Source organism: Symphalangus syndactylus, chromosome 7 (assembly GCF_028878055.3).
Source record: "Symphalangus syndactylus isolate Jambi chromosome 7, NHGRI_mSymSyn1-v2.1_pri, whole genome shotgun sequence".
Classification (NCBI taxonomy): domain Eukaryota; kingdom Metazoa; phylum Chordata; class Mammalia; order Primates; family Hylobatidae; genus Symphalangus; species Symphalangus syndactylus.
Window position 1 is genome coordinate 34,968,208 of NC_072429.2, and position 26,880 is coordinate 34,995,087.

The 26,880-nt window shown below is 43.1% G+C and overlaps 1 protein-coding gene and 1 pseudogene across 2 annotated transcripts in view; one reads left to right on the forward strand and one right to left on the reverse strand.

Annotated features, from left to right (window-relative positions):
* Positions 1–26,880, forward strand: part of GLRA1 (glycine receptor alpha 1) — a 112,109-nt gene that overhangs the window by 60,204 nt on the left and 25,025 nt on the right. For both annotated transcript variants that reach the window (XM_055285560.2, XM_055285561.2), the window contains exons 4-7: positions 12,771–12,994; positions 16,448–16,530; positions 17,654–17,791; positions 21,236–21,450. In XM_055285560.2, coding sequence (XP_055141535.1) covers positions 12,771–12,994; positions 16,448–16,530; positions 17,654–17,791; positions 21,236–21,450 — 660 coding nt within the window. The remainder of the gene's footprint in view (positions 1–12,770; positions 12,995–16,447; positions 16,531–17,653; positions 17,792–21,235; positions 21,451–26,880) is intronic.
* On the reverse strand, positions 22,000–23,912 carry LOC129486133 (glutamine synthetase-like; annotated as a pseudogene).

Here is a 26,880-nt window from a genome sequence, read left to right on the forward strand (position 1 = left end):
TAGTATCTAGTCTCAGTTTATTGCTCCATTGCTCTGTTTATCTGTTTCTATACCAATATCACACTGCTTTAATTTCTGTGACTCATTATATTTCTATGTCTGGTAGAGAAAGCCCTCTGTTGTTCTTCATTTACAAGTTTTTCTTAACGCTTTCAGCCCTTTCTTTCTTCCATGTGAACTTTAGAATCAGTTTATTGAGGCCTATAAAAATCGTCTCATGGCCTGGCGCAGTGGTTCACACCTGTAATCCCGGCACTTTGTGAGGCCAAGGCAGGCGGATCATGAAGTCAGGAGATCGAGACCATCCTGGCTAACACAGTGAAACCCCGTCTCTACTAAAAATACAAAAAAAAAAAAAATTAGCCCAGCATGGTGGCGGGTGCCTGTAGTCCCAGCTACTCGGGAGGCTGAGGCAGGAGAATGGCGTGAACCCAGGAGGTGGAGCTTGCAGTGAGCCGAGATCGTGCCACTGCACTCCAGCCTGGGTGGCAGAGTGAGACTCTATCTCAAAAAAAAGAAAAAAAAAAGCCTCTCAGGTTTTAATTAGGATTGCATTAAGTTTAAAGATTAATTTGGGAATAAAGTACATCTTTACAATATTTTATAAGTATAGTACATCTCTCCAATTATACAGGTGTTCCTTTATGCCTTTCAGTAAAGTTTTGGATTTTTTTTTAATATACACGACTCACATGTTTCATGTTAGGTTTATTCATAGATATTTTGTGGGGTTGGTTGCTATTATGGATGAGATCTTTTGTTGTTCCTTTTTCCACTACACTTTTGTCTCTCTACACAGCTTATGATAGGTCCCTTCTAATCTTCTTGGGTCTGGGGGATCCAAGAGAAAGTCTCTTCACTGTTATCCAATTAGATATGGTGCCGACAAAGCTTTAGTAAACAAAAGACTAAGAGAGGACCAAGGAGAAAGCCCTCAGAAATGCCATTAGAGTCTATCACGAGCAGAGCATGGGGTGATGAGCAGTCTTGGTACCATCTGCTGGATGATTCTCTCCCAGTACACCGGGGGAGGTGTCACAGCAGTGAACTTATGACTACCCAGAGCGTGACTCTTCATCAGATCAAATTCCAGAAGGCTGACTCATGACCATCAAACCCACGAAAGACTGAAGTGGGGAAATCAAACTGCCAAATTGTTCCAATTTACAGTAAGACTTTCTATTGTAATAATAAGAATGCTATGTCCACCAGGAGTGTGCTCCCTTGCCAAGCAAAAGTTGCTTTTAACATAACTGGAATTGGAGAAAAGAGAGGTAGATAGTCTTGAGGGAAATTTCATCCAAGCCAGAGAGAGTTCTAAGAAATCATCCTTGTGTCACCACACAGAAGCCCTCCTTCTAATGGCAAGAAAGTTGGTGTTCCCACAAATATAGTGATGGAGTATGCTACATTACCAATTGCCAAATTCCTCCTACTTGAACTGCCCTTTCTTATGCTACAGAATGAATGTCTCACATATATTTACAAAATAGTCCCCGAAACAAGATGTAATACAATAAATCAGGGTTCTTCTCATTACATTACAAGCACATGCCCATCCTAAGTCATTGAGATTACACATAGGTCATTCAGATTGATGCCAGGCCTCAGATTTGAACATGCAAATCCCTCCATTGCATATTCATCTCCATTGTTTTTTTTTTTTAATTCTCAGAGGGTGACCTTAATTTCCTATTTCCAAATTTGTTAGTGGCATGTCTCACCATTGTGCCCTGCACGGCCAACACTATCAGCTTTCCTCTTTCCAGGTTAACATCCACCCTTCCTTCCTTCCATTTGCACCCTTTGGCAACCAGTTATAAATCTACTTCATTGCTTAATGTCCCAATCCAAAATTCTTCACCTGATACTGATTATAAGGTTATTTATGCACCAACCTGTCCCATGGGCTCAGTGGGGCCCCAGTATACTACGTCTACTATATCTCCTTGATCTACCCAATAGATAGTCTAAAATATTGTATTTAATATTTAATAAAAAGTTTAATTATATGTTTAAAATATTTAGTAATTTTTAATAAATATTTACTTTTAAAATATTTTAAATAGATGTTTTAAAATACAATAAATTGAACTTGGTTTAAAATTTTTTTTAAAGGGGAGGATACAGCCTATAATTGTCAAAAGAGTGTGAAATTGGGAACCAGAAGTCCTGGATTCATATCTCTGTTCCTAGCACCTACTAGCTATGTGATCTTGGGCAAGAAACTTAACCTCCATTTAACCACTCTAAATTTTGGTTTCCTCTCCAGTGAAATGAGTATAATAATGCCCAGTATGCTCGGTCGATGAAAAGTTTTTTGTTGTTGTTGCTGTTTTGTTTTTGTTTTTGTTTTTTGAGGTGGAGTCTCGCCTGGACGCCCAGGCTGAAGTGCAGTGGCACAATCTCAGCTCACTGCAACCACCACTTTCCAGGCTCAAGCAATTCTCCCGCCTCAGCCTCCCAAGTAGCTGGGATTACAGGCGCTTGCCACCAAGTCCAGGCTAATTTTTGTATTTTTAGTAGAGACGGAGTTTCGCCATGTTGTCCAGGCTGGTCTCAAACTCCTGACCTCAGGTGATCCACCTGCCTCAGCCTCCCAAAATGCTGGGATTACAGGCGTGAGCCACCGCGCCCAGCCAAAAAGTTTAGCAATATGATACATAGAAAGTTCCATGTGGTGGCTCATGCCTGTAATCCCAGCACTTTGGGACGCCAAGGTGGGTGGATTACTTGAGGCCAGGAGTTTGAGACCAGCCTGGCCAACATGGTGAAACCGTGTCTCTACTAACAATACAAAAATTAGCCGGGCATGGTGGTAGGTGCCTATAATCCCAGCTACTTGGGGGGCTAGGGCAGGAGAATCCCTTGAACCTGGGAGGCGGAGGTTGCAGTGAGCAGAGATTGCGCCACTGCACTCCAGCCTGGGTGACAGAACGAGACTCCATCTCGGGGAAAAAAAAAAATTTTAGCAAATGTCAGACATCCAATACACCCAATAAACAGAACTGCTATTCACATTTTTATGTAATTATTAAATTCACATTGATCTTTAGTGATCCCCTAAAGACAAACAAAAATGCTAAGCTCCACTGGTCCAAACCATCTACAGTTCTTTACAACAAATGTAGCTCTGATTGTATGATATCTAAATGAGAATGCACCAGGCAGCATGGTGACTTAGGAGAAATTCAAGACACAAAACTTCTGGGGCCAAGCAGGCAATAGACAGAGATCTGGGCAGTTCACAAGCACTGGACTTGAGTATAGAGCAGACAGCAGATCAAATCCATGGCTCAAGGCAGAAATAAAGCACTAGCAGACTGCTAAATCTAGGGCAGAAGCTTTCTGTCCTTTGCCATTTTCAATACTTCCTGTTAGTTGTGGGCATCTAAAAACCCACAGGTACGTCATAGCAGCCAGAGGCCGTACCCAGTGACATTGAGGTGTCATCAAATCAAACTGTCACTCAGTTCATATCTGGGATATCATGGGTAGTGTAGTCTACTGGTTAAATGCTTGGGCTCTGACATTAATGTCCTGGGTTCAAATCCCAGCTTTGTCACTTATTAGTTATGCAGTGTCATGAGTGGAATATTAACCTCTCTGTACCTTGATTTCCCTGCAAAATGAGAATAACAATAGAACCTACATCAATCACAGGGTTGTTGTGAAGATAAAATAACACACATAAAGGTCTTAACACAGTTTCTTGCATGTGGTAAAGTCTCAGAATATTAGTATTATTTGCACTGTTATTATCAATTCTGGATTTACCAGTAACTTGCGGCAGGTACTTGAGCTTTTAGGGCTTTAGTTTTCACATCTGTCCAACAGGATTCCTGCATGCAGTTTCCACCTTAGTCAATTGAATTGCTGTGTGCCCCTGAGGGAGCCTTCCTTTTTGTAAAATGAGAGAGTTGAGACAGAAGTCTCCAGGGTTCTTTCTAGCTATAATATTTGATGATGAAAATGATGATAAGAATGATGATTCTCTCATCTAGCTCCAATCTCCATTCCTGCTCTCTTAGTTTAGAACCTTTATTACCTCCCAACTGGATTGTCACAACAGCCTTAAAACAGGTCTTTCTGTACCTGTTTTCTCCTGCTTCCAGTTGTCTACAGTGGTTCCTGCCATACTGATCTTCCTGAAATCAAACTGTGACATTACCCCACTCCTTAAGTCTTCAATGGTGTTAGATTGGCTAGCAAATAAAATCCAAACACCTTGGTTTGGCAGTTAAGGATATCCACAGTCAAATTAATTCATTTTGCAGCCTTATCACAGCAGAGTAGTTAAGAGCATGAACTTTATGTAATCAGACAAACCAGGTTTGAACTCCAGCCCCACTCTTTCCTAACTGTGTAAATCCAGACAAAGCACTTAATCTCCCTGCACCTTCTTCATCTATAAAATTAGGTTGAAAATGCCCAAGTCATAGAATTGTTTTAAAGATAAAATAAGCTGACATGTATGGCATGCTTAAGACATAATGCCTGGTGTATAGTAGGGCCTCAATAAGGGGCAATTATTATTATTATTGCTGCTAATGGTTGAGCTAAATTGAACTGTTTGAATGTCCCTGCCTACACACCTCTGCTTGTGCTATTTCTTCTACATGAGATTCCTTTTACCCCCAATTATACATATTCTAATTCCAAATACTCTGAGGCTGCAGCCCTAGTCTTAATGTTTTACCCTTATCTCAAAGATGTGAGACGTATAGGCTTAGAGCATATCACTGGACTTGTTCCAGGTGAAACCAGATACCGTTCACATCTCAGAACAATACTAGATCTAGAGATGCTAACTTCTGGAGGATGGAACAAACTGAAAGGGGCCACCGCAAATGCTACCTTCTCCTGAAAAGCTTTTCCAGATTTGCCCAACTTGGCTGGAAATCATCTCTAATGGCAATTTGTTAAAAGTATTTATTTATTTATATTTATTTATGTATTTATTTTTGAGACAGGATCTTGCTCTGTCACCCAGGCCGGAGTGCAGTGGCACAATCATGGCTCACTACAGCCTCAACCTCACGGGCTCAATTGATCCTCCCACCTCAGCCTCCCGAGTAGCTGAGACTACAGTCGTGCACCACCATGCCTGGCTAATTTTTTATTTTTACTTCTTTTGTAGAGATGGAGTTTTCCACATTGCCCAGGCTTGTCTCAAACTCCTGGGCTCAAGCAATCTGCCCATTTCGGCCTCCCAAAGTGCTGGGATTACAGGCATGAGCCACTGCATGAAGCCTGTTAGAACTTCTTATGACCCTCTCACTTTCAATTTTGTGTAGTAGATATTTGTGTCCATGCCTTATCTTGCTTGCTAGGTAAACTGAATTCTTTAAGTATAGAAATGAAGACACTGTGCCTCCACTCTCACTGTACTCCCAATCAGCCTCATAAATGTTAATAGAGTTGGACTGAGTTTAGAGATGAGATATCCCCTTGGGAGCTGGAATGATGAGACTTTAAAAGGTATAAGAATCTGGTTCTTTTGTTTACTTCTTGATGCAATGTCTCTTGGTTCTGACTGCAATGGGCCCACCTCTTGCATTCCACATACCCTTCCCACCAACACTCTTGCTCAAGCTCTTAGCTCTATCCTACTAAAACACTTCATGCTTTCTACTTCATCACAATACTGAGTTTAGAGGAGTTTATTAGGAGAGGTTAGAATCTGAAATGAGGCACAGTGGGGGTAGACATGGGGGACAGATCCAACTTCAGGTGGTACATAGGAAGCCCTCAATAAATGTCCGTGGAATGAATGAATGAACAAATGAATGAGTTAATGCTCTGCCTTGGTCTCATAAGCAGGGCAGCTAGTTGCCCAGTTACCAGAAATTAGATCATCAAGAAATCTGAGAGGCAGGATGGGTGAGTTAGTGCTGAACGCTGTTGAATCAGAGCTCTGGGAATCCCTCCTGCTTCCGGTTTGTGAGCTACCCTTGAGAGTTTGAGACCTAGAAGCCAGCTCCCAGAGGTGGAACCTCAGGTTCTAGAGTGGAGAATTCAACTGCTGCTCCTCCAGTCCCTGAACTTGAACATAGCCCCAGCATGTCAAACACCAACCAACATACGTATAGCTATGGCCAAATAAGCAAAACAGCCTTTAGCTTTCGGCCTGTTACACCACTTACATTGATCTCTTCTGAACTGCATTTCTCACTGCTGTTTGCCAGTTTAAGGGAGGAAATCAACGGCAGCAACTTGTTTGGGTAGCAGCTGCTAGGGCAGGCACTGCCAGTAGGAGTCAAGCTGCCTGAGGACACCAAGATACATTCTCCATCTCTCGCTCTAATTTTCATTATTCATTTCATAATGAGAGACTCATTATGAAATACAAAGAGATGGGTTTTATTTTGTTTTTCTTCTTTTAGATGATGTACGTCTAAAATATAAATTTTTTACTGTCAACTTGCATTGCTTCTGAAATAACAGTAAAACATTTTTAAATATTAGTAATAAAATGCAAATGTAATAATGTCCATCTTTACTTAAAATTCTTCAAACGCTCCACATTATTACTGGGAAAAGTTCAAATTTCTCAGTACAGCTTGCAAGACCCTGCATGCATCCTCCCACTCCTCTATTCATTCACTTGCTATTCTTTCCAAAGTGCCACACTCTTGCTTTGCCTCTAGGCCTTCACATATGCACTTACAACTGCCCAAAGTGCTTTCCCTCTTTGGCTCAACCATATTTGGTCTCACCTGAAATATCACTTCTACCTGGAGACTTCCCTGATCACCACCCCCAAGTCCAGATGGGAACCTGTCTTCTATATTCCCTAACACCCTGTGTTTAACCCCTATCAGAGCCCTTATCTCAGTGTGGTGCAAACATTACACTGGAGGCTCTGGAGCTGACTAAATATATCTTTCTTGTTCTCAGTGGATTCTTCAGTGCCTAGAATAGTATCTGGCACTTAAGAGAGCTCAGTTAAATGTTGTTGGAAAAAATAAAACTAACAACAATTAGCTGTTGGATTTGGAAAAGTTCTTAGAGACGATCTAGCCTAACTTCTTTTAATAGTGAGGCTCATGGCCGGGCGCGGTGGCTCACGCTTGTAATCCCAGCACTTTGGGAGGCTGAGGCGGGTGGATCATGAGGTCAGGAGATCGAGACCACAGTGAAACCCCGTCTCTACTAAAAATACAAAAAAAAATTAGCCGGGCGTGGTGGCGGGCGCCTGTAGTCCCAGCTACTCAGAGAGGCTGAGGCAGGAGAATGGCGTGAACCCGGGAGGCGGAGCTTGCAGTGAGCCGAGATTGCGCCACTGCACTCCAGCCTGGACGACAGAGCGAGACTCCGTCTCAAAAAAAAAAAAAAAAAAAAAAACAGTGAGGCTCAGAGAAGCAGAGCCAAGTTCTAATTCCAGATTCTTTACTGAATTGTTGTGTGATCTTAGGAAATACCTCTCCCCTCTGGGTCTCAGTCTTTCCAGATATAAAATAAGAAAAGCCCATCTGTTCCAGCTTTTTCTGACTTTACCTCCTCTTCCTTCTCATAGGTACTAGGTAGCTCATAGGTGCACTGAGTGACTAGGTGAGATGGTGCAGTGAAAATATAAGGTCTGATTCATCCGCTCAAATTGCTCCCAATCAAGCTGAGGACATAAGACATACACAGTGAAGAGGTGCTCAATTAAACGTTCCAGGTGATTCGGTCTTGCTAGGAGATCAAAAAGGAAGAGGTCAGGGAAGCCTGGGGCATCAGTTCTCCTGCAGGAGATAAGCCTTAAGCTGAGAAGGCAGAATTTGCGTGAGCAATGAGGCTGACAGAAAGTGTCCCTCACACAGGATTGGCTGTCCACACCATGTGACTTAAATCATAAGTGCTCACTAGAGGCTCAGGCTGATGCTGATTCCAGTCCTAGCTCTGCCACTCACTGGCCCTGCTCCTGGGACACATTTCTCAGCCTGTCCAAACCTGTTTTCTTACCCTCACTATGGGAATCTGAATGTCTAGCTTGCAGGGGTTTTGTGAGGATTAAGTGTATGTGACAGTATCTAGAACGGCGCCTGCTGCCTAACAGACCATTTTAAGAAATGCCACTTTCTTTTCTTCCTGCTATCCACATAAATGGACTTGACATGTCACTGGCAAGAACATCAAAAGTGCAGCTGGGGCTTGGGGACTGAAGGCTTTTTCTGCCCAACCATTCATAGTCTGTTTACTCTGATGTGACTTGCCCAATGCCTCATCATCACACACACACACACACACACACACACACACACACACACACACTTCATGCAAAATCCAAGGGAGAAGGAGAAGGAGAGACTATTTCCAATCCCCTGATCAGACAGGACCAGATTGGGAGTTGTCCATTACCATCATCAGGACAAAGAGCCAACACTCAGGCCAGGCCTGAAGTTCTTCCAACACCATGGGACTTATAAGATATGAGATTATGAGGCCAAATGTCACTTTCTATGGGGCTGGAGGGAGAGGCTGCAATTAAATTATAGAACAATCCTATAAAATATCTTGGAACATTTTATGAAGCTATTGATATTTCTATAGGCAAACAGACTGAAGCATGAGCTGTAGGAGGAATTGAGCAGGGGTGAGGTGAGAGTGGGGAGGAAGGTTGTTTGTTTTAGTTTATCCCTGCTGATAACAGATCAAGACTGATGAGGATTTACAAGCAGCATTCCAAAAGAAAATATTGCATGACCTCGTTTATCCAGCACCCTTGGGAAAAAGCAATAGCCGGTCCTCATGTGTGGAGATTATTCCTTGGAGGAAAGCATTTAAAATTGGACTTGAACTGAGGATATTAATCATTTGGGGAACTATAGACCCTTTGGGAGATCCAACACAGAAAGCTATGCCTTTCCTGCTTAGGAAACACAAATATATCCTAAACTCTACTTGTGTCATGATATTCATGAACTCCAGGTTTACAATGTCTCTGTAACAAAATTTAAAACTTTCTTTTTTTGTTTTGTTTGTTTGCTTTTGACAGAGTCTCACTCTGTCACCCAGGCTGGAGTGCAGTGGCATGATCATGGTTCACTGCAGCCTGGACCTCTCTGGGTTCAGGTGATCCTCCTACAGCAGCCTCCTGAGTAGCTGGGACTACAGGCTACTGTACAGGCCATCACATGTGCCATTACACCCTGCTACCTTTTGTACTTTCTGGTAGAAACAAGGTCTCATCATGTTGGCCAGGCTAGTCTCAAACTCCTGGGCTCAAGCAATCCTCCCACCTTGGCCTCCCAACGTGCTGGGATTACAGGCATGAGCCATCGCTCCTAACCGAAAACTTTCTTAATGGAAATATTTCTTAACTGCATGACCCAGTTTTCTGCTATTGAGATCTACCCATACCATAATAGCTCCACACCTTGTGAATAGAAACTGAATGGACTCTTTCAGTTCCTCTAGGATCAGCTGAGGCTATTGAGCAAACTCTCAGCTAGGAGTCAGAACACTTGAGTTCTAGAATCAGCTCTGGCCCTACATTTTCAGAGTGACATTGAGCCAGTCTCCATTCTCCCTGGACTTCAGTTTCTTCATCTGGAAAAAAAAAAAAAGGTGGGAGGTGGGGATGGAGTTTTGACTAGGACAGCCATTCCTAACCTATATTCTATAGAAGATACTCATCATGCACAAATATAAGAATTCCATGGCCAAAATAAACCATATTCTATTCCCTTCTTAAGATGCACACAACTCATCAGCATATTAAGGTCTCTGAGAAGTCCTGCAATAAAGAAACCTATTGTATTTCATCTGGTCTAACATTAGGCTAATCGATTTGACTCCTGAATTTTTCTTTCAGTGGAATAACTACACTGCAGTCCCATCAGAGAAACATTAACTAAGCATTGAGTTTAGAAGCTAGTAAGATGTCAGATAAGTAGATTGCAAAAATTTTCTCCCATTCTGTAGGTTGCCTGTTCACCCTGATGGTAGTTTCTTTTGCTGTGCAGAAGCTCTTTAATTTAACTAGATCCCGTTTGTCAATTTTGGCTTTTGTTGCCATTGCTTTTGGTGTTTTAGACATGAAGTCCTTGCCCATGCCTATGGCCTGAATGGTATTGCCTAGGTTTTCTTCTAGGGTTTTTATGGTTTTAGGTCTAACATTTAAGTCTTTAATCCATCTTGAATTAATTTTTGTATAAGGTGTAAGGAAGGGATCCAGTTTCAGCTTTCTACATATGGCTAGCCAGTTTTCCCAGCACCATTTATTAAATAGGGAATCCTTTCCCCATTTCTTGTTTTTGTCAGGTTTGTCAAAGATCAGATTGTTGTAGATATGTAGTATTATTTCTGAGGGCTCTGTTCTGTTCCATTGGTCTATATCTCTGTTTTGGCACCAGTACCATGCTGTTTTGGTTACTGTAGTCTTGTAGTATAGTTTGAAGTCAGGTAGCGTGATGCCTCCAGCTTTGTTCTTTTGGCTTAGGACTGACTTGGCAATGTGGGCTCTTTTTTGGTTCCATGTGAACTTTAAAGTAGTTTTTTCCAATTCTGTGAAGAAAGTCATTGGTAGCTTGATGCGAATGGCATTGAATCTATAAATTACCTTGGGCAGTATGGCCATTTTCACGATATTGATTCTTCCTATCCATGAGCATGGAATGTTATTCCATTTGTTTGTGTCCTCTTTTATTTCGTTGAGCAGTGGTTTGTAGTTCTCCTTGAAGAGAGGTATTTTATTCTCTTTGAAGCAATTGTGAATGGGAATTCACTCATGATTTGGCTCTCTGTTTGTCTGACAAAGGGCTAATATCCAGAATCTACAAAGAACTCAAACAAATTTACAAGAAAAAAACAAACAACCCCATCAAAAAGTGGGCAAAAGATATGAACAGACAATTCTCAAAAGAAGACATTTATGCAGCCAACAGACATATGAAAAAACGCTCATCATCACTGGCCATCAGAGAAATGCAAATCAAAACCACAATGAGATACCATCTCACACCACTTAGAATGATGATCATTAAAAAGTCGGAAACAACAAGTGCTGGAGAGGATGTGGAAAAATAGGAACACTTTTACACTGTTGGTGGGACTGTAAACTAGTTCAACCATTGTGGAAGACAGTGTGGCAATTCCTCAAGGATCTAGAACTAGAAATACCATTTGACCCAGCCATCCAATTACTGGGTATATACCCAAAGGATTATAAATCATGCTGCTATAAAGACACATGCACACGTATGTTTATTGCAGCATTATTCACAATAGCAAAGACTCGGAACCAACCCAAATGTCCATCAATGATAGACTGGATTAAGAAAATGTGGCACATATACACCATGGAATACTATGCAGCCATAAAAAATGATGAGTTCGTGTCCTTTGTAGGGACATGGATGAAACTGGAAAACATCATTCTCAGTAAACTATCGCAAGGACAAAAAACCAAACACCGCATGTTCTCACTCATAGGTGGGAATTGAACAATGAGAACTCATGGACACAGGAAGGGGAACATCACGCTCCGGGGACTGTTGTGGGGTGGGGGGAGGGGGGAGGGACAGCATTAGGAGATACACCTAATGCTAAATGACGAGTTAATGGGTGCAGGAAATCAACACGGCACATGGATACATACGTAACAAACCTGCACATTGTGCACATGTACCCTAAAACCCTAAAGTATAATAAAAAAAAAAAAAGTGGAAAAAAAAAAAATAGAAAATGTGGCACATATACAACATGGAATACAATGCAGCCATAAAATAGGATGAGTTCATGTCCTTTATAGGGACATGGATAAAGCTGGAAACCATCATTCTCAGCAAACTATTGCAAGGACAAAAAAACAAACACCGTATGTTCTCACTCATAGGTGGGAACCGAACAATGAGAACACTTGGACACAGGAAGGGGAACATCACACACCAGGGCCTGTCGTGGGGTTGGGGGCGGGGGGAGGGATAGCATTAGGAGATATACCTAATGTAAATGACGAGTTAATGGGTGCAGCACACCAACATGGCACATGTATACATATGTAACAAACCTGCATGTTGTGCACATGTACCCTAGAACTTAAAGTATAATAAATAAATTAAAAAAGAAGCTAGTAAGATGTGACTCCATGACATCTATTAAACCTTTCCAAACAAATCAACATATGTCACAGTAAGTTATAGAAGGCTGGTATTAAAACAGAATGGGATGAACCCTAGGACCAGCAGGAATACTACAGAATTCTTCCGCCCATCCCTCCTTCACTTCTTGAAAATTAATTGTTCTCTTTAGGGAGAAAAGTTTGAATGCTCAGACATCAGCTTTGATTTTTTCCTTTCATTCCTTCAATTTGTCTAGACCAGTGACTCTCAAATCTTAGTGTGCCTAAGAAGTACTGTAGTATTGGGGCTGAGGGTAAAAGAGGGACTTCAATTTATCTGCAATGTATTTTCTCTCTTATTTAAAAAAAAATGAAGCAAGCATGACAAAATATTAACAGGATGATGAAAACTAGTGTTTATTACATCCATCTTTGAATTTTCTTTAGTTTAATTTTTTTCAAAATAAAGAATAACATTTACATAATCTCAGTTCAGGGTTGAATATACCTCATGGGGCATTTAGAGGATTTTCAGGGGTAATTATGACTCCCATGGTTTTTGCTTGATACACAGCTTTTATGTCTCACCCCCATATGAGATGCAACCACACTTAATAACATCCTCCAGAAAAGGTTTTACTGGCCAAAAGCACCCAGGTCCTCCAAAAGTTGATGTCCTTGGGCCTAACATTGCCTTCACCTTATTATTTCCTGGCTGTAGGACTATAGGGTCAACATCTTCCTGCGGCAGCAATGGAACGACCCCCGCCTAGCCTATAATGAATACCCTGATGACTCTCTGGACCTGGACCCATCCATGCTGGACTCCATCTGGAAACCTGACCTGTTCTTTGCCAATGAGAAGGGGGCCCACTTCCATGAGATCACCACAGACAACAAATTGCTAAGGATCTCCCGGAATGGGAATGTCCTCTACAGTATCAGGTGAGTTCTGACCAGGTTCACCCACTCCCTGCTCAGAACGTGTCTTGCCTCACTACCTTCTGGGCACAGACTCTAAAAGAGGGGCCAAACAGAGGTGAACAGGCCCTGGCAACCCAACACCTTTGCAGAAGAGGTAGACCCAGCTCTGTAACTTATACTCAGCAAGTAAGAATAAAATACAATGGGATATTTTATTCTAGGAGCCAATGATTTATTATAACCAAGGAGACTAAGAAAGCCATCCTAGAGAAAGTGGGGTTTAAGTTACTCAGCATTTCAATCAAACAAGATAGGAAAGAGTATTCAAGCATGATTACCAATAATAGCAGGAGCTAAGGCATAAAGCCTAGAAAATCACAGCAACTTCAAAGTAAATGAGCCTGCCAGTTGGATGGTGTTGCTCGCGGTCAAGGCCAGGGCTGCTCCATCCCTTCTATAAAATCTATCCCCCAAACTTTGCACTGGGTCTAGGCGTTTAGATTTCCTTCTCCAGATGTGGAGTATCCTTGAGATATTGGCTAGGGGCAAAGCCTTCAGAGTCTGCTGCCACCCCTCCACACCAAGTCCCTGATCTCCTCTCCTAAGGCATAAGGAAAATGACCAATGTCCAAGAGGTGAAAAAATGACCTTACACATGTAATAATAACAGCTACCATTCATGAGAATTCACTAACTATGCCGGGTACTTTTCATGTGTTATATCCAGCCCTCCTAATAACCCCAGGAAGCAGGTTTTACTATGCCCATTTTGCAGATTAGACAAATGAGAATCAGAAAAATTTAAGTAACCTGCCAAAGTTTCCAGTTTGTTAGTAGCAGAGCCTAGATTCCAATCTGTATTAGTGTGAATCTGATGCCCTCTCAAAGTCCTATAGCAGTGCATGGCATTCAATAGGCACTCAAATATTTGATCAATATATGAATATGTTTTTATTTCAAAGAGCTTAAAAGGGCGCTGGTCCTAAATGTCTCCTCCTACTGCTCCAGTCCTTCAGGGAAACACATTTTTTTTTCCCTTTGGGTGATGAGCCTTAACTGTCCAGGCCTGTGGGAGAGGCTGTACAGATCCTAACCCTCAGGTTTGACTGAACTCGGTCTTTCCTGAGAGCAGGCTGTGTAGGGGAGGGAGCTTAGGAACTTCATCATCAAGAGCAGGCTTAGAGGAACTCGAGGCTCACATGGCCTTCCTCACTCAGGAGCCCACCTTCCTATCCCCTCAAGTAAACATCCAGACTGGAAGAGTGACAGGCTTAGGAAATGGCCATCCAGGCCCAGCTGGCTGGGGGGATGGTAAGGTCAGCCTGCTTGGATTTTGCTGCTGCCAGGCTAATTTCCTATCTCTAGGAAGGTAAGTCCTGGTACAGCATGATACAAGGACAAATCAGCAGAAAGTGATGTTTCCAAGGTCATTCGACTTCAGGAAATTAAGCCAGTGTGACAGCTGCCCCACTTTGGAGCTTTTATCTGCAGAAATTCAACTGCATTCACTTTCTCTTCACTTTCTCCCTCCTTCCACTCCCTTCTTTTGCGTCTTCTTCCTCTGCCTCTCCCTTCCATTTTTCCCCTTTTGCTTCAACCTTATGCTTAAAGGGGCCCACATCCAGAGCCGTGGGTGTGAGCTGGAGGAAGTTCACAAAGGGCTGTGTACCTCATCACAGGCAGCCAAAGTGCCAGTTCAGGTCCACTAGAACACCAGCAGTTAGGTGTCTTAGGGTATTGGGGTTGGCTTTTCAGGAAGGCAGTGCTGCCAGCAAACACATGAGTCAACCCCACCCTGGGACTCAGAATCCAAAGGCCAGAACACATGGTTTTGAATCCTGGCTGATGTATCAGCTTGCTGTGTGACCTTAGATGACTCTCAACCTATCCCTCTCTGCACCCTGGGTTTCTCACCTGTCACATGAGGGAGTTGCCTTGATGATCTGAGGCTCTTTGGGCTCTGAAAGCCTTTCTTCTCCATCCCCTGCAGCAGGCACTCAGATGTTGGAAAAGCCTTTCAAGCTGGAGTCTTGTATTCCAGCTTGAGCTGCAGGCCTCAAATTCTGTTGAGAGGACTCCCTCTGGTTCTGAGTCTGTGGCCTCTGTAAGGGTTGAACAACCAAAATAAACAGCTAGCCCAGAATCCTGAGGAGCCCACCCCTTTCCAGCTGACACCAGCATGAGCCTACTGATGTGAATCAACTGTGTTTGGACACCCAGAAGGCAGAGGGCCTCTTTGAAATAACCTTTGATGAGCCCTATGTGTGAAGAAGGAAGCCAAGAACCACTTGCAACACCTGCTGCAGGTGCACATGGGTGCTGCTCAACTTAAAATTTGAGCTCTGTCCCTACCTGAGGGCTATGCAGAAGAGTAAGGAATAGGGGCAGCCCCTGGCCTCTAGGCAACTTGCTAAAGACAGGTCTCCAGAGGCCAGAAAGACTGCAAAAAACCCTGAAGTTCCCTAACTGTGTCACTTTAGGCAACCTACTTTTACCTCTCTAAACCTCCATTTTTCAATCAGGAACTTGGAAATACACACATAATTATTTAATAAACATGAGTTGTCCACACCCACCGCCACCCAAAGGTGCTGCATCCCAGCAACCATCGGGGGCTTTGTGTAGACTGGGCAAAGTTGGCTGGGAGACCAGATGGCCACCAGGTCACTGAGGTGGGGTGGGAAAAGAGGTTTGTTGCTGCTTCAGGCCTGGGCCCGGCTGGTGGGAGCCACAGCAAGGGCTTTGGGAGCCTGGAGGACAGAGCCTGCCGCCAGGCCCGGGCCCCCAGCTCATCTGCACCTCCAAGGCCAGAGGGCCTGCAGGTCCCCAAAGCAGCTGACTGCACTCTGCTTCCCACCATGCTTCCTGCCATAACTCCTTGTGGATTTTTTATCCTTCAGTTTTGCTAAATTCTTTTATTTGCATTAACAGTTTGTATGTGTGTGTATGTGTGTATGTAATTTTCAGGGCTTTCTATGTATACACATGTGTGTATGTGTGTATGTAATTTTCAGGGCTTTCTATATATGAAAATCGTGTCACGGCCGGGCACGGTGGCTCACGCCTGTAATTCCAGCACTTTTGGAGACTGATGTGGGAGGATTGCTTGAGCCTGGGAGTTCGGACTAGCCTGGGCAACATGGTGAGACCCCCGTCTCTACAAAAAAAAATTTTAAAATTAGCAGGCATGGTGGCACATGCCTATGGTCGCATCTACTCTAGAGGCTGAGGCAGGAGAATCGCTTGAGCCCAGAAAGTCGAGACTGCAGTGAGCCATTATTGCATCATTGCACTCCAGCCTGGGTCACAAAGAGAGATGTCATCTCTCAAAAATAAACAAACAAACAAACAAACACAAGTTCCCTGACCTTCTTTCCCTGCCCTAGGCAACTGATTTTCTAACAATAACTAGAATAGAGGCACAGCCTCCCTGATGTGTGGATCCTGCATCATTCAACTCCCTTCTCTTCCCAGAATCACCCTGACACTGGCCTGCCCCATGGACTTGAAGAATTTCCCCATGGATGTCCAGACATGTATCATGCAACTGGAAAGCTGTGAGTGTCTTGCATGAATCCTCTAGAAAGAACCAGGCTCCTTTTTACCCATGGGATAGGCAGAAATTCCCACACAGCTGCTCCTAACCACTAGACCCCAGGAGATTACTGTAATAACCCAAAATATTCAATGAAGGACTTTGCTTTTAGAAAATGCATTAGAAATATAACTTCCCTTACATTGCCTAACTGAGGCCCATGTTTTGGAGCCAGCAGCGTTCTCCAAAGGGTCATTGTTCCATGTCTTTGGTTAATGTGAATGGAGGAGAAATGGCTTGAATAAGTCATGGTCCTTGAACCCACAAGATGTTCACTCCAGCAGGGGAAGTAAACAACTGACTGCACAAATAACTGTACTAAAGGGCAGCAAGTGATTGGTGTGTTGTTAGAAGTACAATGCACTGTGGCCTTATGGCAGAAAGCATGCTTCCTTCTGATGGAGAAGGAAAGAGGGTATTGGAGTAGACTTTATGGAGGACTGGGATTTTAACAGATTGGATAGCGGACTCCTTTGATTGCAAACAGAGAAACCAATCTGACTAACTTAAAAATACAAAAACCAAGGCAGAGCACTTGGGCAACAGGAATTAATGGACCATTTCCTTGGAGCACTACCCATGAGGGGAATCAGCACAAACCAACTCTGAACCTCTTGTTACTTGACTCAATAGTTGCTGAAGTGCTGGTGCACAGTCTGGCCTAGCTTGAGTCACCTTTTCACACTTTCCCCCGTCTACCCCAGCCAGTGGTTAGTCTCACCAAGACAGCATGCAATAGAGTTGCTCCACAGAGGAGTATCTGCTGTGAGCAAAAGAGGAGGCTGGCAAGGATGGTGTGCAGGTGAAAATAGCAGATGTCAACTGCATTTCACCATGGGAGTGAGAGGGGGAACAATAGGACAAGCTAATGCAGAAGGTTGGGAAGAGAGGTGGAAGGGCTCTGATGTAGATATAAATAATTAACCAGTTTTTTACCTCTTTTGAGAGGAGAAAAAAGGAACCTGGTCTCACAAGTTCCATCAAGTGTCTGATGTCTCTCTCAGTCTCTAACCCTAACCAACCCTGACATGCTTCAAACAAGTGCTTCTGAGTGGTGACTGCTCCTTCTTCTGATCCCATCCCAGTTGGATATACCATGAATGACCTCATCTTTGAGTGGCAGGAACAGGGAGCCGTGCAGGTAGCAGATGGACTAACTCTGCCCCAGTTTATCTTGAAGGAAGAGAAGGACTTGAGATACTGCACCAAGCACTACAACACAGGTAGGTACAAGGGCCACCCTCCTCAGATCCCACCCCCCAACCAGGACCAGAGGTCATTTCAGACACATTCAATCATCGATTCAACAGATCTTATGAAGATTACCTAGTGGTTAAGAGAATAGGTTTTGAAACAAAAAAGTGGCTCTGACATTTTCTTCCTGTGAGTCCTGGAGTGAGTAACTTAAGCTTGGGCCGTACCTAATTACCAGGGAAGCTGGTAAATACAGTCATTATTCCAGGTAGCAGAATGGATCCTATTTCTAGGGCAGAAGTAAAGAACTGATATTGGGAAGACACCTAGTAGTCTCTGTCACAGATGAACTGGCATTTCCAACAGAGCAAAAGTAGAGAGAATGCTCACAATAGACCTCAGCAAGAGGGAGCTGAGAGGTGTCACTGAAGGTTAGTAAATAGCTAGAAAGGGTTCACTTGCCTGTGAGCTATGAGAGAGCAGATAAGCCACGATGGTGTAGCTTAGCTCTCTATCTCCCATGCCTTTGTTGGAAGATTGAATATCTGGATGACTGGCACCAGATCAAGGCCGGCTTTGCATATCCTGTCTCAGGCTGAGAACAAGCTCATAAAAGCATGGGAGAAGAAAGTCAGTCAGTTGCTATAACAGCTGGAAGGATGGGTAGGAAGCTGGGGTCTGAACCCAGATGCACAGAGTATAGAGGCATGGCAGGCCAGCAAGAGGAGGAGGTGAAAGAGAGAGATTGTGAGAAACCATCGTAGGCTCTGGTGTAAGTAGAAAGCCCAGTGAAGGTACAGGCAGCCTGGGCTGCAGTCTGTCTTGGGCAGCTGCCTCAGAATTCTGAGTCACCTCAGAGATGTTTCAGAACCTCCAAAGATACTCTCTTTGTCCCTTGAGCCATAATGGTATTCCCATAGCATCCATGAAAGCAATGACTCCCAAGTCAAATCACCACAACTGACCCTCACATACCAAGTCTTTTACTCTTTATACAGCATTTTCTTTTCCTTTTAGCTTTCTTAAGGTATAACTGACCAATAACAATTGCATATATCGAAGGTATGCAACGTGATGTTCTGATATACATATGCATCGTGAAATAATTACCACACTCAAGCTAAGTAACATACCCATCAACTCACATACGTCTCATTGTGTGTGTGTGTATGGGTGTGTGTCTAGTAAGAACACTTAAGATCTACCCTCTTAAAGACCTAAATTTAAGATTAAGCTAAAATGATAAAACTTCTAGAAGACATGAGGACAAATCTTCCTAATCTTCGATTTGGCAATAGATTCTTAGATACAACACCAAAAATGCAAGGAATAATGAAAAAACAATAGATAGATTTGACTTCATAAATATTAAAAGTGCGTCAAAAGATACTATCAGGATAGTGAAGATAAAGAACCCACAGAATGGGAGAAAATACTTGCAAATTATAAATCTGATAGGCGTCAAATATTCAAAATGTATTTAAAAACTCTTAAAATGTGAGAAAAAAAAAAAAAAAGGCCAGGCATGGTGGCTCATGCCTGTAATCCCAGCACTTTGGGAGGCCAAGGCAGGTGGATCACTTGAGGCCAGGAGTTTGAGACCAGCCTAACCAACATGGTGAAACCCTGTCTCTACTAAAAATACAAAAAAAAAAAAAAAAATTAGTTGGGCGTGGTGGCACATACCCGTAATCCCAGCTACTTTGGAGGCTGAGACAGGAGATCCCTTGAACCCAGGAGACAGAGGTTGCAGTGAGCTGAGATCACGCCACTGCACTCCACCCCGGGTGACAGAGCGAGACTCTATCTCAAAAAAGAAAAAAAAAAGTAAAAAGGAGATCTACCCTCTTAGCAAATTTCAAGCACACAGGACAGCACTGTTAATTCTAGTCACACTGCTGTACATTAGATCTCCAGAACTTATTCATCTTGCATAACTGAAATTCTGTACCCTTTGACCAACATCTCCCAATTTCCCCCATCCCTCAGCCTCTAGCAACCACCATTCTACTTTTGGCTTCTATAAGTATGACTATTTTGGATTCCACATATAAGTGAGATCATACAATATATGTCTTTCCGTGTCTGGCTTATTTCACTTAATATAAAAATGTCCTCCAGCTTCATCCACATTGTCATAAATGGCAGAATTTCCTTCTTTTTTAAGGCTGAATAATGTTTCATTTTCTTTATCTATTCATCCATTGAGAAATATATCATGGTCCAGCAATCCCACTTCTAGATACATATCCAAAGCAAATGAAATCAGTACCTCAAAGACATATCTGCACTCCCATGTTCACTGCAGTAATAGTCACAATAGCCAAGATATGGAAACAACATAAATGTACACAGCATATTCTCATTCATTTCACTTGCTCTTCCCCATTTTCATTTAAGTTAGAGCTGAACTCTGTGCTAGACCCTATGGATGCAAGAAGAAAAGACTGACAAGGCCCTGCCTACAGCTTACAGTCCAGGGAACTCCAGGAAATTCCCTATAGTGCTTCAGTAGACAGGAACTAAGACCCCACCATAAGACTGGCCCCATCCCAGTTCCAGGGATACACAGACAGGGAGGAGACAAGCTGCCTAGTCTAGTGCAGAAGACAGACAGAAAGAGAGACTGACTTGCCCATTCACTCACTGTATTATATCTTGAAGGCTCTGATGATCATGTGAACAGGGCTCAGGGAACACAGAAAAAGAGCAGCATTCTGCCTGGGAGAATCTTCACATTTACACTGCCATGGAGGAGAAGGAAGATTTATTTGGCTGGTTGTGGGAAGGAACAAGGGCATTCTGGGCACAGGGATGAGCAATATCAAAAGCTCAGAAACATGAAAGTTCAGGGCATGCTCAAGGCAAGGGATGGCATGTAGGGAGTCATGATTAGGGTGAAGAAAGATGGGGAAGGGGATAGAAAGACTAGTTAGAGCTTGATTATAAAGGGCAGGCTAAAGAGTTTAAACTTTTTCCTATAGGTAATGGGAACTGCCTTGTATGAGGAAAGAAGGATGAGACCAAAGGTTTTACAAGAGGAAATAACAGGATCAAGTCATGTTTTGGGAAGATAACTGGCAGAAAGGTAGAGAAAGTTCTACTTAGTCAGGCCCATTCTCAGCAACAAAATATTGATGATGATGATGATGATGATGATGATGATAACAGTGATGATGGCAATTGACAATCCTGAACATTTACAATGTATGAGGACTGTGCTAAGTTTTTCACAAGCATCATCTCATTTTATTCTCACATTAATCATATAAGTAACTATATGATGGAGGTATTATTGTTATTATCCCCAGTTTACTATACATGAGGAAACAGATACAAAACAATTCAAATACTTGTCTAAGGACACAGGTAGTGTGAGACTGAACCAGGACTCCAGCCGAGGTTTTTCTAACCCTAAAGCCTTTTGTCCTATTCACCAGGCTACACTGCCTTCTCACTGCAATTTCTTGCAGGTAAATTCACCTGCATTGAGGCCCGGTTCCACCTGGAGCGGCAAATGGGTTACTACCTGATTCAGATGTATATTCCCAGCCTGCTCATTGTCATCCTTTCATGGATATCCTTCTGGATCAACATGGATGCTGCACCTGCTCGTGTGGGCCTAGGCATCACCACTGTGCTCACCATGACCACCCAGAGCTCTGGCTCTCGAGCATCTCTGCCCAAGGTAAGTCTCATTGCCCAAGAGCACAGAACACCCAGACAAATAAGGACAGCACCTACTTCCTTGCTCTGCCTAAAACATGGGGAGCAAAGGAATTGTTCACTACTTATTTATCTACTATACTTTGCAGGATCCTGCAGATCTTTCCAGGTTCTACACTTTTCTGATCCATCAAACCTTCCACCAAACTCAACATTATGTTCAAATACGAGTTGCCAGACACCACATTCTGCTCCACTGTCTACCAACACCAGACACACATTCTGCTTCATTTACTATTAACACTCAACTTCACATTCTCCTCCATTCACTTTTAGAGCTAAATACAACATTCTGCTCTTTTCACCATTAATAGTAAATACTGTATGTCAGGGATCTCCAACACTAATCTCATATCTAGAGATTTGATAGAAAGATTCATAGGACTCAGCATAAAGTTGTATTTGCAGCTAAGATTTATTTATTTTTTAATTTTTTGAATAAAAAAAGACCTTTATATTCCACCCTTTGAGTTGCAATTGAGACAACTGGGAGAGGGGGAAGAGTTGGAGTGGGATGAAGAACTAGGAGGGGCTCAATGGCTGGAGGTCTAGTCCACTTAGTTTTTGCACTGGAAAGGTTCATTGCTGGTTTCATTGAGAAGACACGGGTCGATGAGGCCTTCTGTCACCGAAAAGTGTTCGCAGTTGGCAGAGGGGCAACAGTCTTCAAAGTAACCCTTCTTCTCCTGGCCAACAGTCCAGGGAATGTGTATGTTGGCACTACGATTGGCTACACCAACAGAAAAGTCGTTGATGTTGGAGGTTTCATGGAATTCAGCTAGGTGTTGGGCTTTGTCCAGGCCTCCCTTGGGATCATAAGCACGGATGTGGTACTGATGCCACTTGCTTAGTTTCTTGATGGCCTCCTGAATGTACTTCAGACCATTCTCCTCCCACGTGGCCTTGGTGCTGAAGTTGTATGGCAGCCTGCACACTTCCAGTTCCCAGGAATGGGCTTGGGATCAAAGGTTGCTATCACTCCAAAGTCTTCACATACATGATGCAAAATGAGACAGCCCACTCAGAAATGATCTCTGATTTGAAATTCCCACTGGGCAGGCATGACCTCAGCATTGGTCCCCACCATCTTGGCTCCAGCATACAAGCAGGCCTGGTAATGGGCCTCCACAATGTCCCTGCCATAGGCTTTGCCTGCTCCCACACTGCAGTAGTATGGACCCTGGGGTCCTAGGAAGCCATTGGAAGGCCAACCAAAGGGGTGCCCATCTGTCCCCATGAGGGTATATTCCTGCTCCATGCCAAACCAGGGGTGCTGGTTGCTCACCATGTCCATTATCCACTTACAGGTGTGCCTCAAATTGGTCACTGCAGGCTTTCGGTTGTACTCAAAAACTTCACAGAACACCAGCTTGTAGGGTCCTTACTGAAGGTATCCCAAAACATGGCAGCAGGCACGAAATGCATGTCACTGTTGGAGCCTTCAGACTGTAAAATACTAGAACCATCAAAATTCCAGGCTAGGCACGGGGGCTCATGCCTGTAATCCCAGCACTCTGGGAGGCCAAGGTGGTTGGATCACCTGAGGTCAGGAGTTGGAGACCAGCCTGGCCAACATAGTGAAACCCCGTCTCTACTAAAAATACAAAAAATTAGCTGGGCGTAGTCACGCACACCTGTAATCCTAGCTACTCGTGAGGCTGAGGCAGGAGAATCACTTGAACCTGGGAGGCCGAGGTTGCAATGAGCTGAAATCGTGCCATTGCACTCCAGTCTGGGCAACAAGAGTGAAAACTCCATCAGAAAGAAAAGAAAGAGAGAAAGAGAGAGAGAGAGAGGAAAAGAAAGAGAGAAAGAAAGAGAGAGAGAAAGAAAGAGAGAAAGAGAGAAAGAAAGAAAGAAAGAAAGGAAGAAAGAAAGAAAGAAAGAAAGAAAGAAAGAAAGAAAGAAAGAAAGAAAGAGGGAGAGAGAGAGAGAAAGGGAGGGAGGGAGGGAAAGAAAGAAAGAAGAGAGAGAAAGCAGGAGAGAGAGAAAGAAAGAAGAGAGAGAAAGAAAGAAGAAAGAAAGAAAGAAGAAAGAAAAAAGAAAGGAAGAAAGAAAGAAGGAAGGAAGAAAGAAAAGAAAAGAAAAGAAAAGAAAAGAAAAGAAAAGAAAAGAAAAGAAAAGAAAAGAAAAGAAAAAAGAAAAGAAAGAAATTCCACTCAGGCAACCCTTCCACACACTTGGGTTCACTGTCCAGGGTCTGGGTCTTGCAGCGCAGTCCTTCTCCAGTACTATCGATCCAGATATACCTGGCCTGGACTTTCTCACCCTGAGACAGGGACATGTACACCTGCTTAATACCTTTGTTTAAGTGGGAACGTGCTGAGGCGGTCATGGTGGAAGGTGTTCTGGGCGCCGAGCAGGCGGACAGGTGAAGGTAGGCCACAAGAGTGAAGTGAGGAGAGGAGACGAGGCCGCCATGCTGCTCACACACTCCTCTCTTCTCCCATTCTCAGCTCTCCACAGCTAAGATTTATTACAGCAGCATATTCAGAAGATACAGCTAGCTCATTAGGGGGAAAGAACATAGGCAGAGACTAGAGGAATCCATGTGCAGGCTTCCTTACTCTCCCCCTCCCATGAGGGGTCACACAGAATGCACTCTTACTCAGCAACAACAATGCAGACACGTGTGTGCTATGTTTCTGCCCCAAAAGACAGAAAAACAGAAACTGTTAGCCAGGCATGGTGGCCCGCGCTTGTAATCCCAGCTACTCAGGAGGCTGAGGTAGGAGAATCACTTGAACCTGAGAGGCGGAGGTTGCAGTGAGCCAAGATCGTGCCACTGCACTCCAGCCTGGGCAACAGAGTGAGACTCCATCTAAAAAAAAAAAAGACACAGGAAAGAAAAACAGAGTCTGCTCTAAGATTCATTAGAGGCTCAGCATGCCATGTTTTAACTGGGGGCTGGTCACATCAGCGCCCTCTGCCTAGCATGTGCCAAAATTCCAGACTCCCAAAAGGAAAGCAAATTGTTCAGCATGAACCAGATTGTTTGTACAATCTAGGCACAGCAAGCCAGCCTTATCAGTTAGGGAAAGTAGGAATACTCCCAAAATCCAAGTTCCCAGATGCCATCCAAGAGGCAACCTTGCAAGCAAGCCCTTTCTAAGATAGCAGCCTCAGGCCTGTTTTGTTAACCCTTTTCTGGGACACATTTCAATTTGATACATTTCTAGTGTTAAACACCGCATTTGCTGTTAACTCCTAAACTATATTCTGCTTCATTCACTATCAGCACTAGACACAGCATTCTGCTCCATTCACTATTAATGTCAGATACACATTCTGCTCCATTCACCCTTATGCTAGACACAACATTCTGTTCCATTCACCTCTAACACCAGACACAGCATCTCACTTCATTCATTACTAACACCAGGCACTATTTTTCTTTCAGTCATCCTTACGATCAATACAACCTTCTGTTCCCTTCACTGTCAACACTAAATCTTGCATTCTGCTTAGTTCACTTTTTTTTTTTTTTTTTTTTGAGACGAAGTCTCACTCTGTTGTCCAAGCTGGAGTGCAGTGGCACAATCTCGGCTCACTGCAACCTCCACCCTCCACCTCCCGGGTTCAAGCGATTCTCCTGCCTCAGACTCCCGGGTAGCTGGGACTACAGGCATGCGCCATCATGCCTGGCTAATGTTTGTATTTTTAGTAGAGACGGGATTTCACTATGTTGGCCAGGCTGGTCTTGAACTCCTGACCTCGTGATCCACCCACCTTGGCCTCCCAAAGTGCTAGGATTACTTAATTCAGTTTTAACGCTAAAAGTAATGTTCCGTTTCACTTACTGTTAATGCTAGACACCATATACTCCTCCATTCACCTAGCTGAGGTACAACATTCTGTTCCCTTCACTGTTAATGCTTGATGCTTCATTCTACTTCACTCTCTTTTAATGCTACATGCTGCATTCTACCACATTCACTATTATCATTTGAGTCGCATTCTGCTCTATTCACTCAACAATAGACACGATATTCTGCTCTATTTCTTAATGCCGGACACCACATTCTGCTTCCTTTAGCCTTCTGCTAAAAACAATGTTTTGCACCATTTCCAATTAATGCTGCTTAACATTCTGTTTTGATATAGAAAAGTTGAAAGAATATACAATAAACACCCTCACACCCTTTACCCAGATTCACCAGTCATCATTTTCCCACATATACTTTCTTAGTAGAGGTAGACAGATGGATAAATAGATAGATGGGCAGGTAGGTAGGTAGATGCAATTTTTACTGAATCAACAAAGACATGGCAATTCACCTCAAAATAAGGAAGGAGAATCACAAGGACATTATCACAACTTTAAAAATTAACATTAACTCAATGGTTATTATTGAATTAGAAATAATTCAATTTGAAATAATTCAATAATATCATCTAATACAGGACCTTTATTTAAATTCTCCCTAGGCCGGGCGCGGTGGCTCACGCTTGTAATCCCAGCACTTTGGGAGGCTGAGGTGGGCGGATCAGGAGGTCAGGAGATCGAGACCACGGTGAAACCCCGTCTCTACTAAAAATACAAAAAATTAGCTGGTTGTGGTGGCAGGCGCCTCTAGTCCCAGCTACTCGGAGGCTGAGGCAGGAGAATGGCATGAACCCGGGAGGCGGAGCTTGCAGTGAGCCGAGATTGCGCCACTGCACTCCAGCCTGGGTGACAGAGCGAGACTCCGTCTCAAAAAATAAATAAATAAATAAATATAATAAAAAATAAAAAAATAAATTCTCCTAGTTGTCAAAAAAGTCATCAGAAAATATGATGAGGGATCCAATCAAGGATCCAATTCATATTGCACACGGTTGCTCTATTTTGTCTCTTTTAACCTAGAACAGTCTCCCAGCTGTTTTTTGTTTTTCATGACACTGACTATTCCATTAACTTTTAATGTGAGACACAACATTCTGTTTCATTTGCCATCAGCAGTAGACACCACACTCTCCTCTATTCACCCTTAACAAAACTCGACAATATGCTCTCTGCAGCATTCACACTAGACCTCAAATTCTGCTACATTCACTACAAATGCTTGAATCCACATTCTCTGATCACTATTAACACCTGACAACACATTCTGCTGTGTGCAACTGTAACAGCAGACATAATGTTCTGCTTTCTTTTCCTTATGCTAGATTCAACATTCTGCTCCACTCACTATTAATAGTTGATGCCACATTCTTCTCTACTTATGGTTTACACTAGACTCAACATTCTGCTGCATTTGTGGTTAAAAATATTTGGCTCCATATGTTATTAACACTCAACTCCACCTTCCCCTTCATTCATACTTTTTATTTATTTGCCTTTTTAAGCATTAGATTTCGTTCCTTTTAGTGTATTCACAAAGTTGTACAACCCTATCTATACAACTGCCTA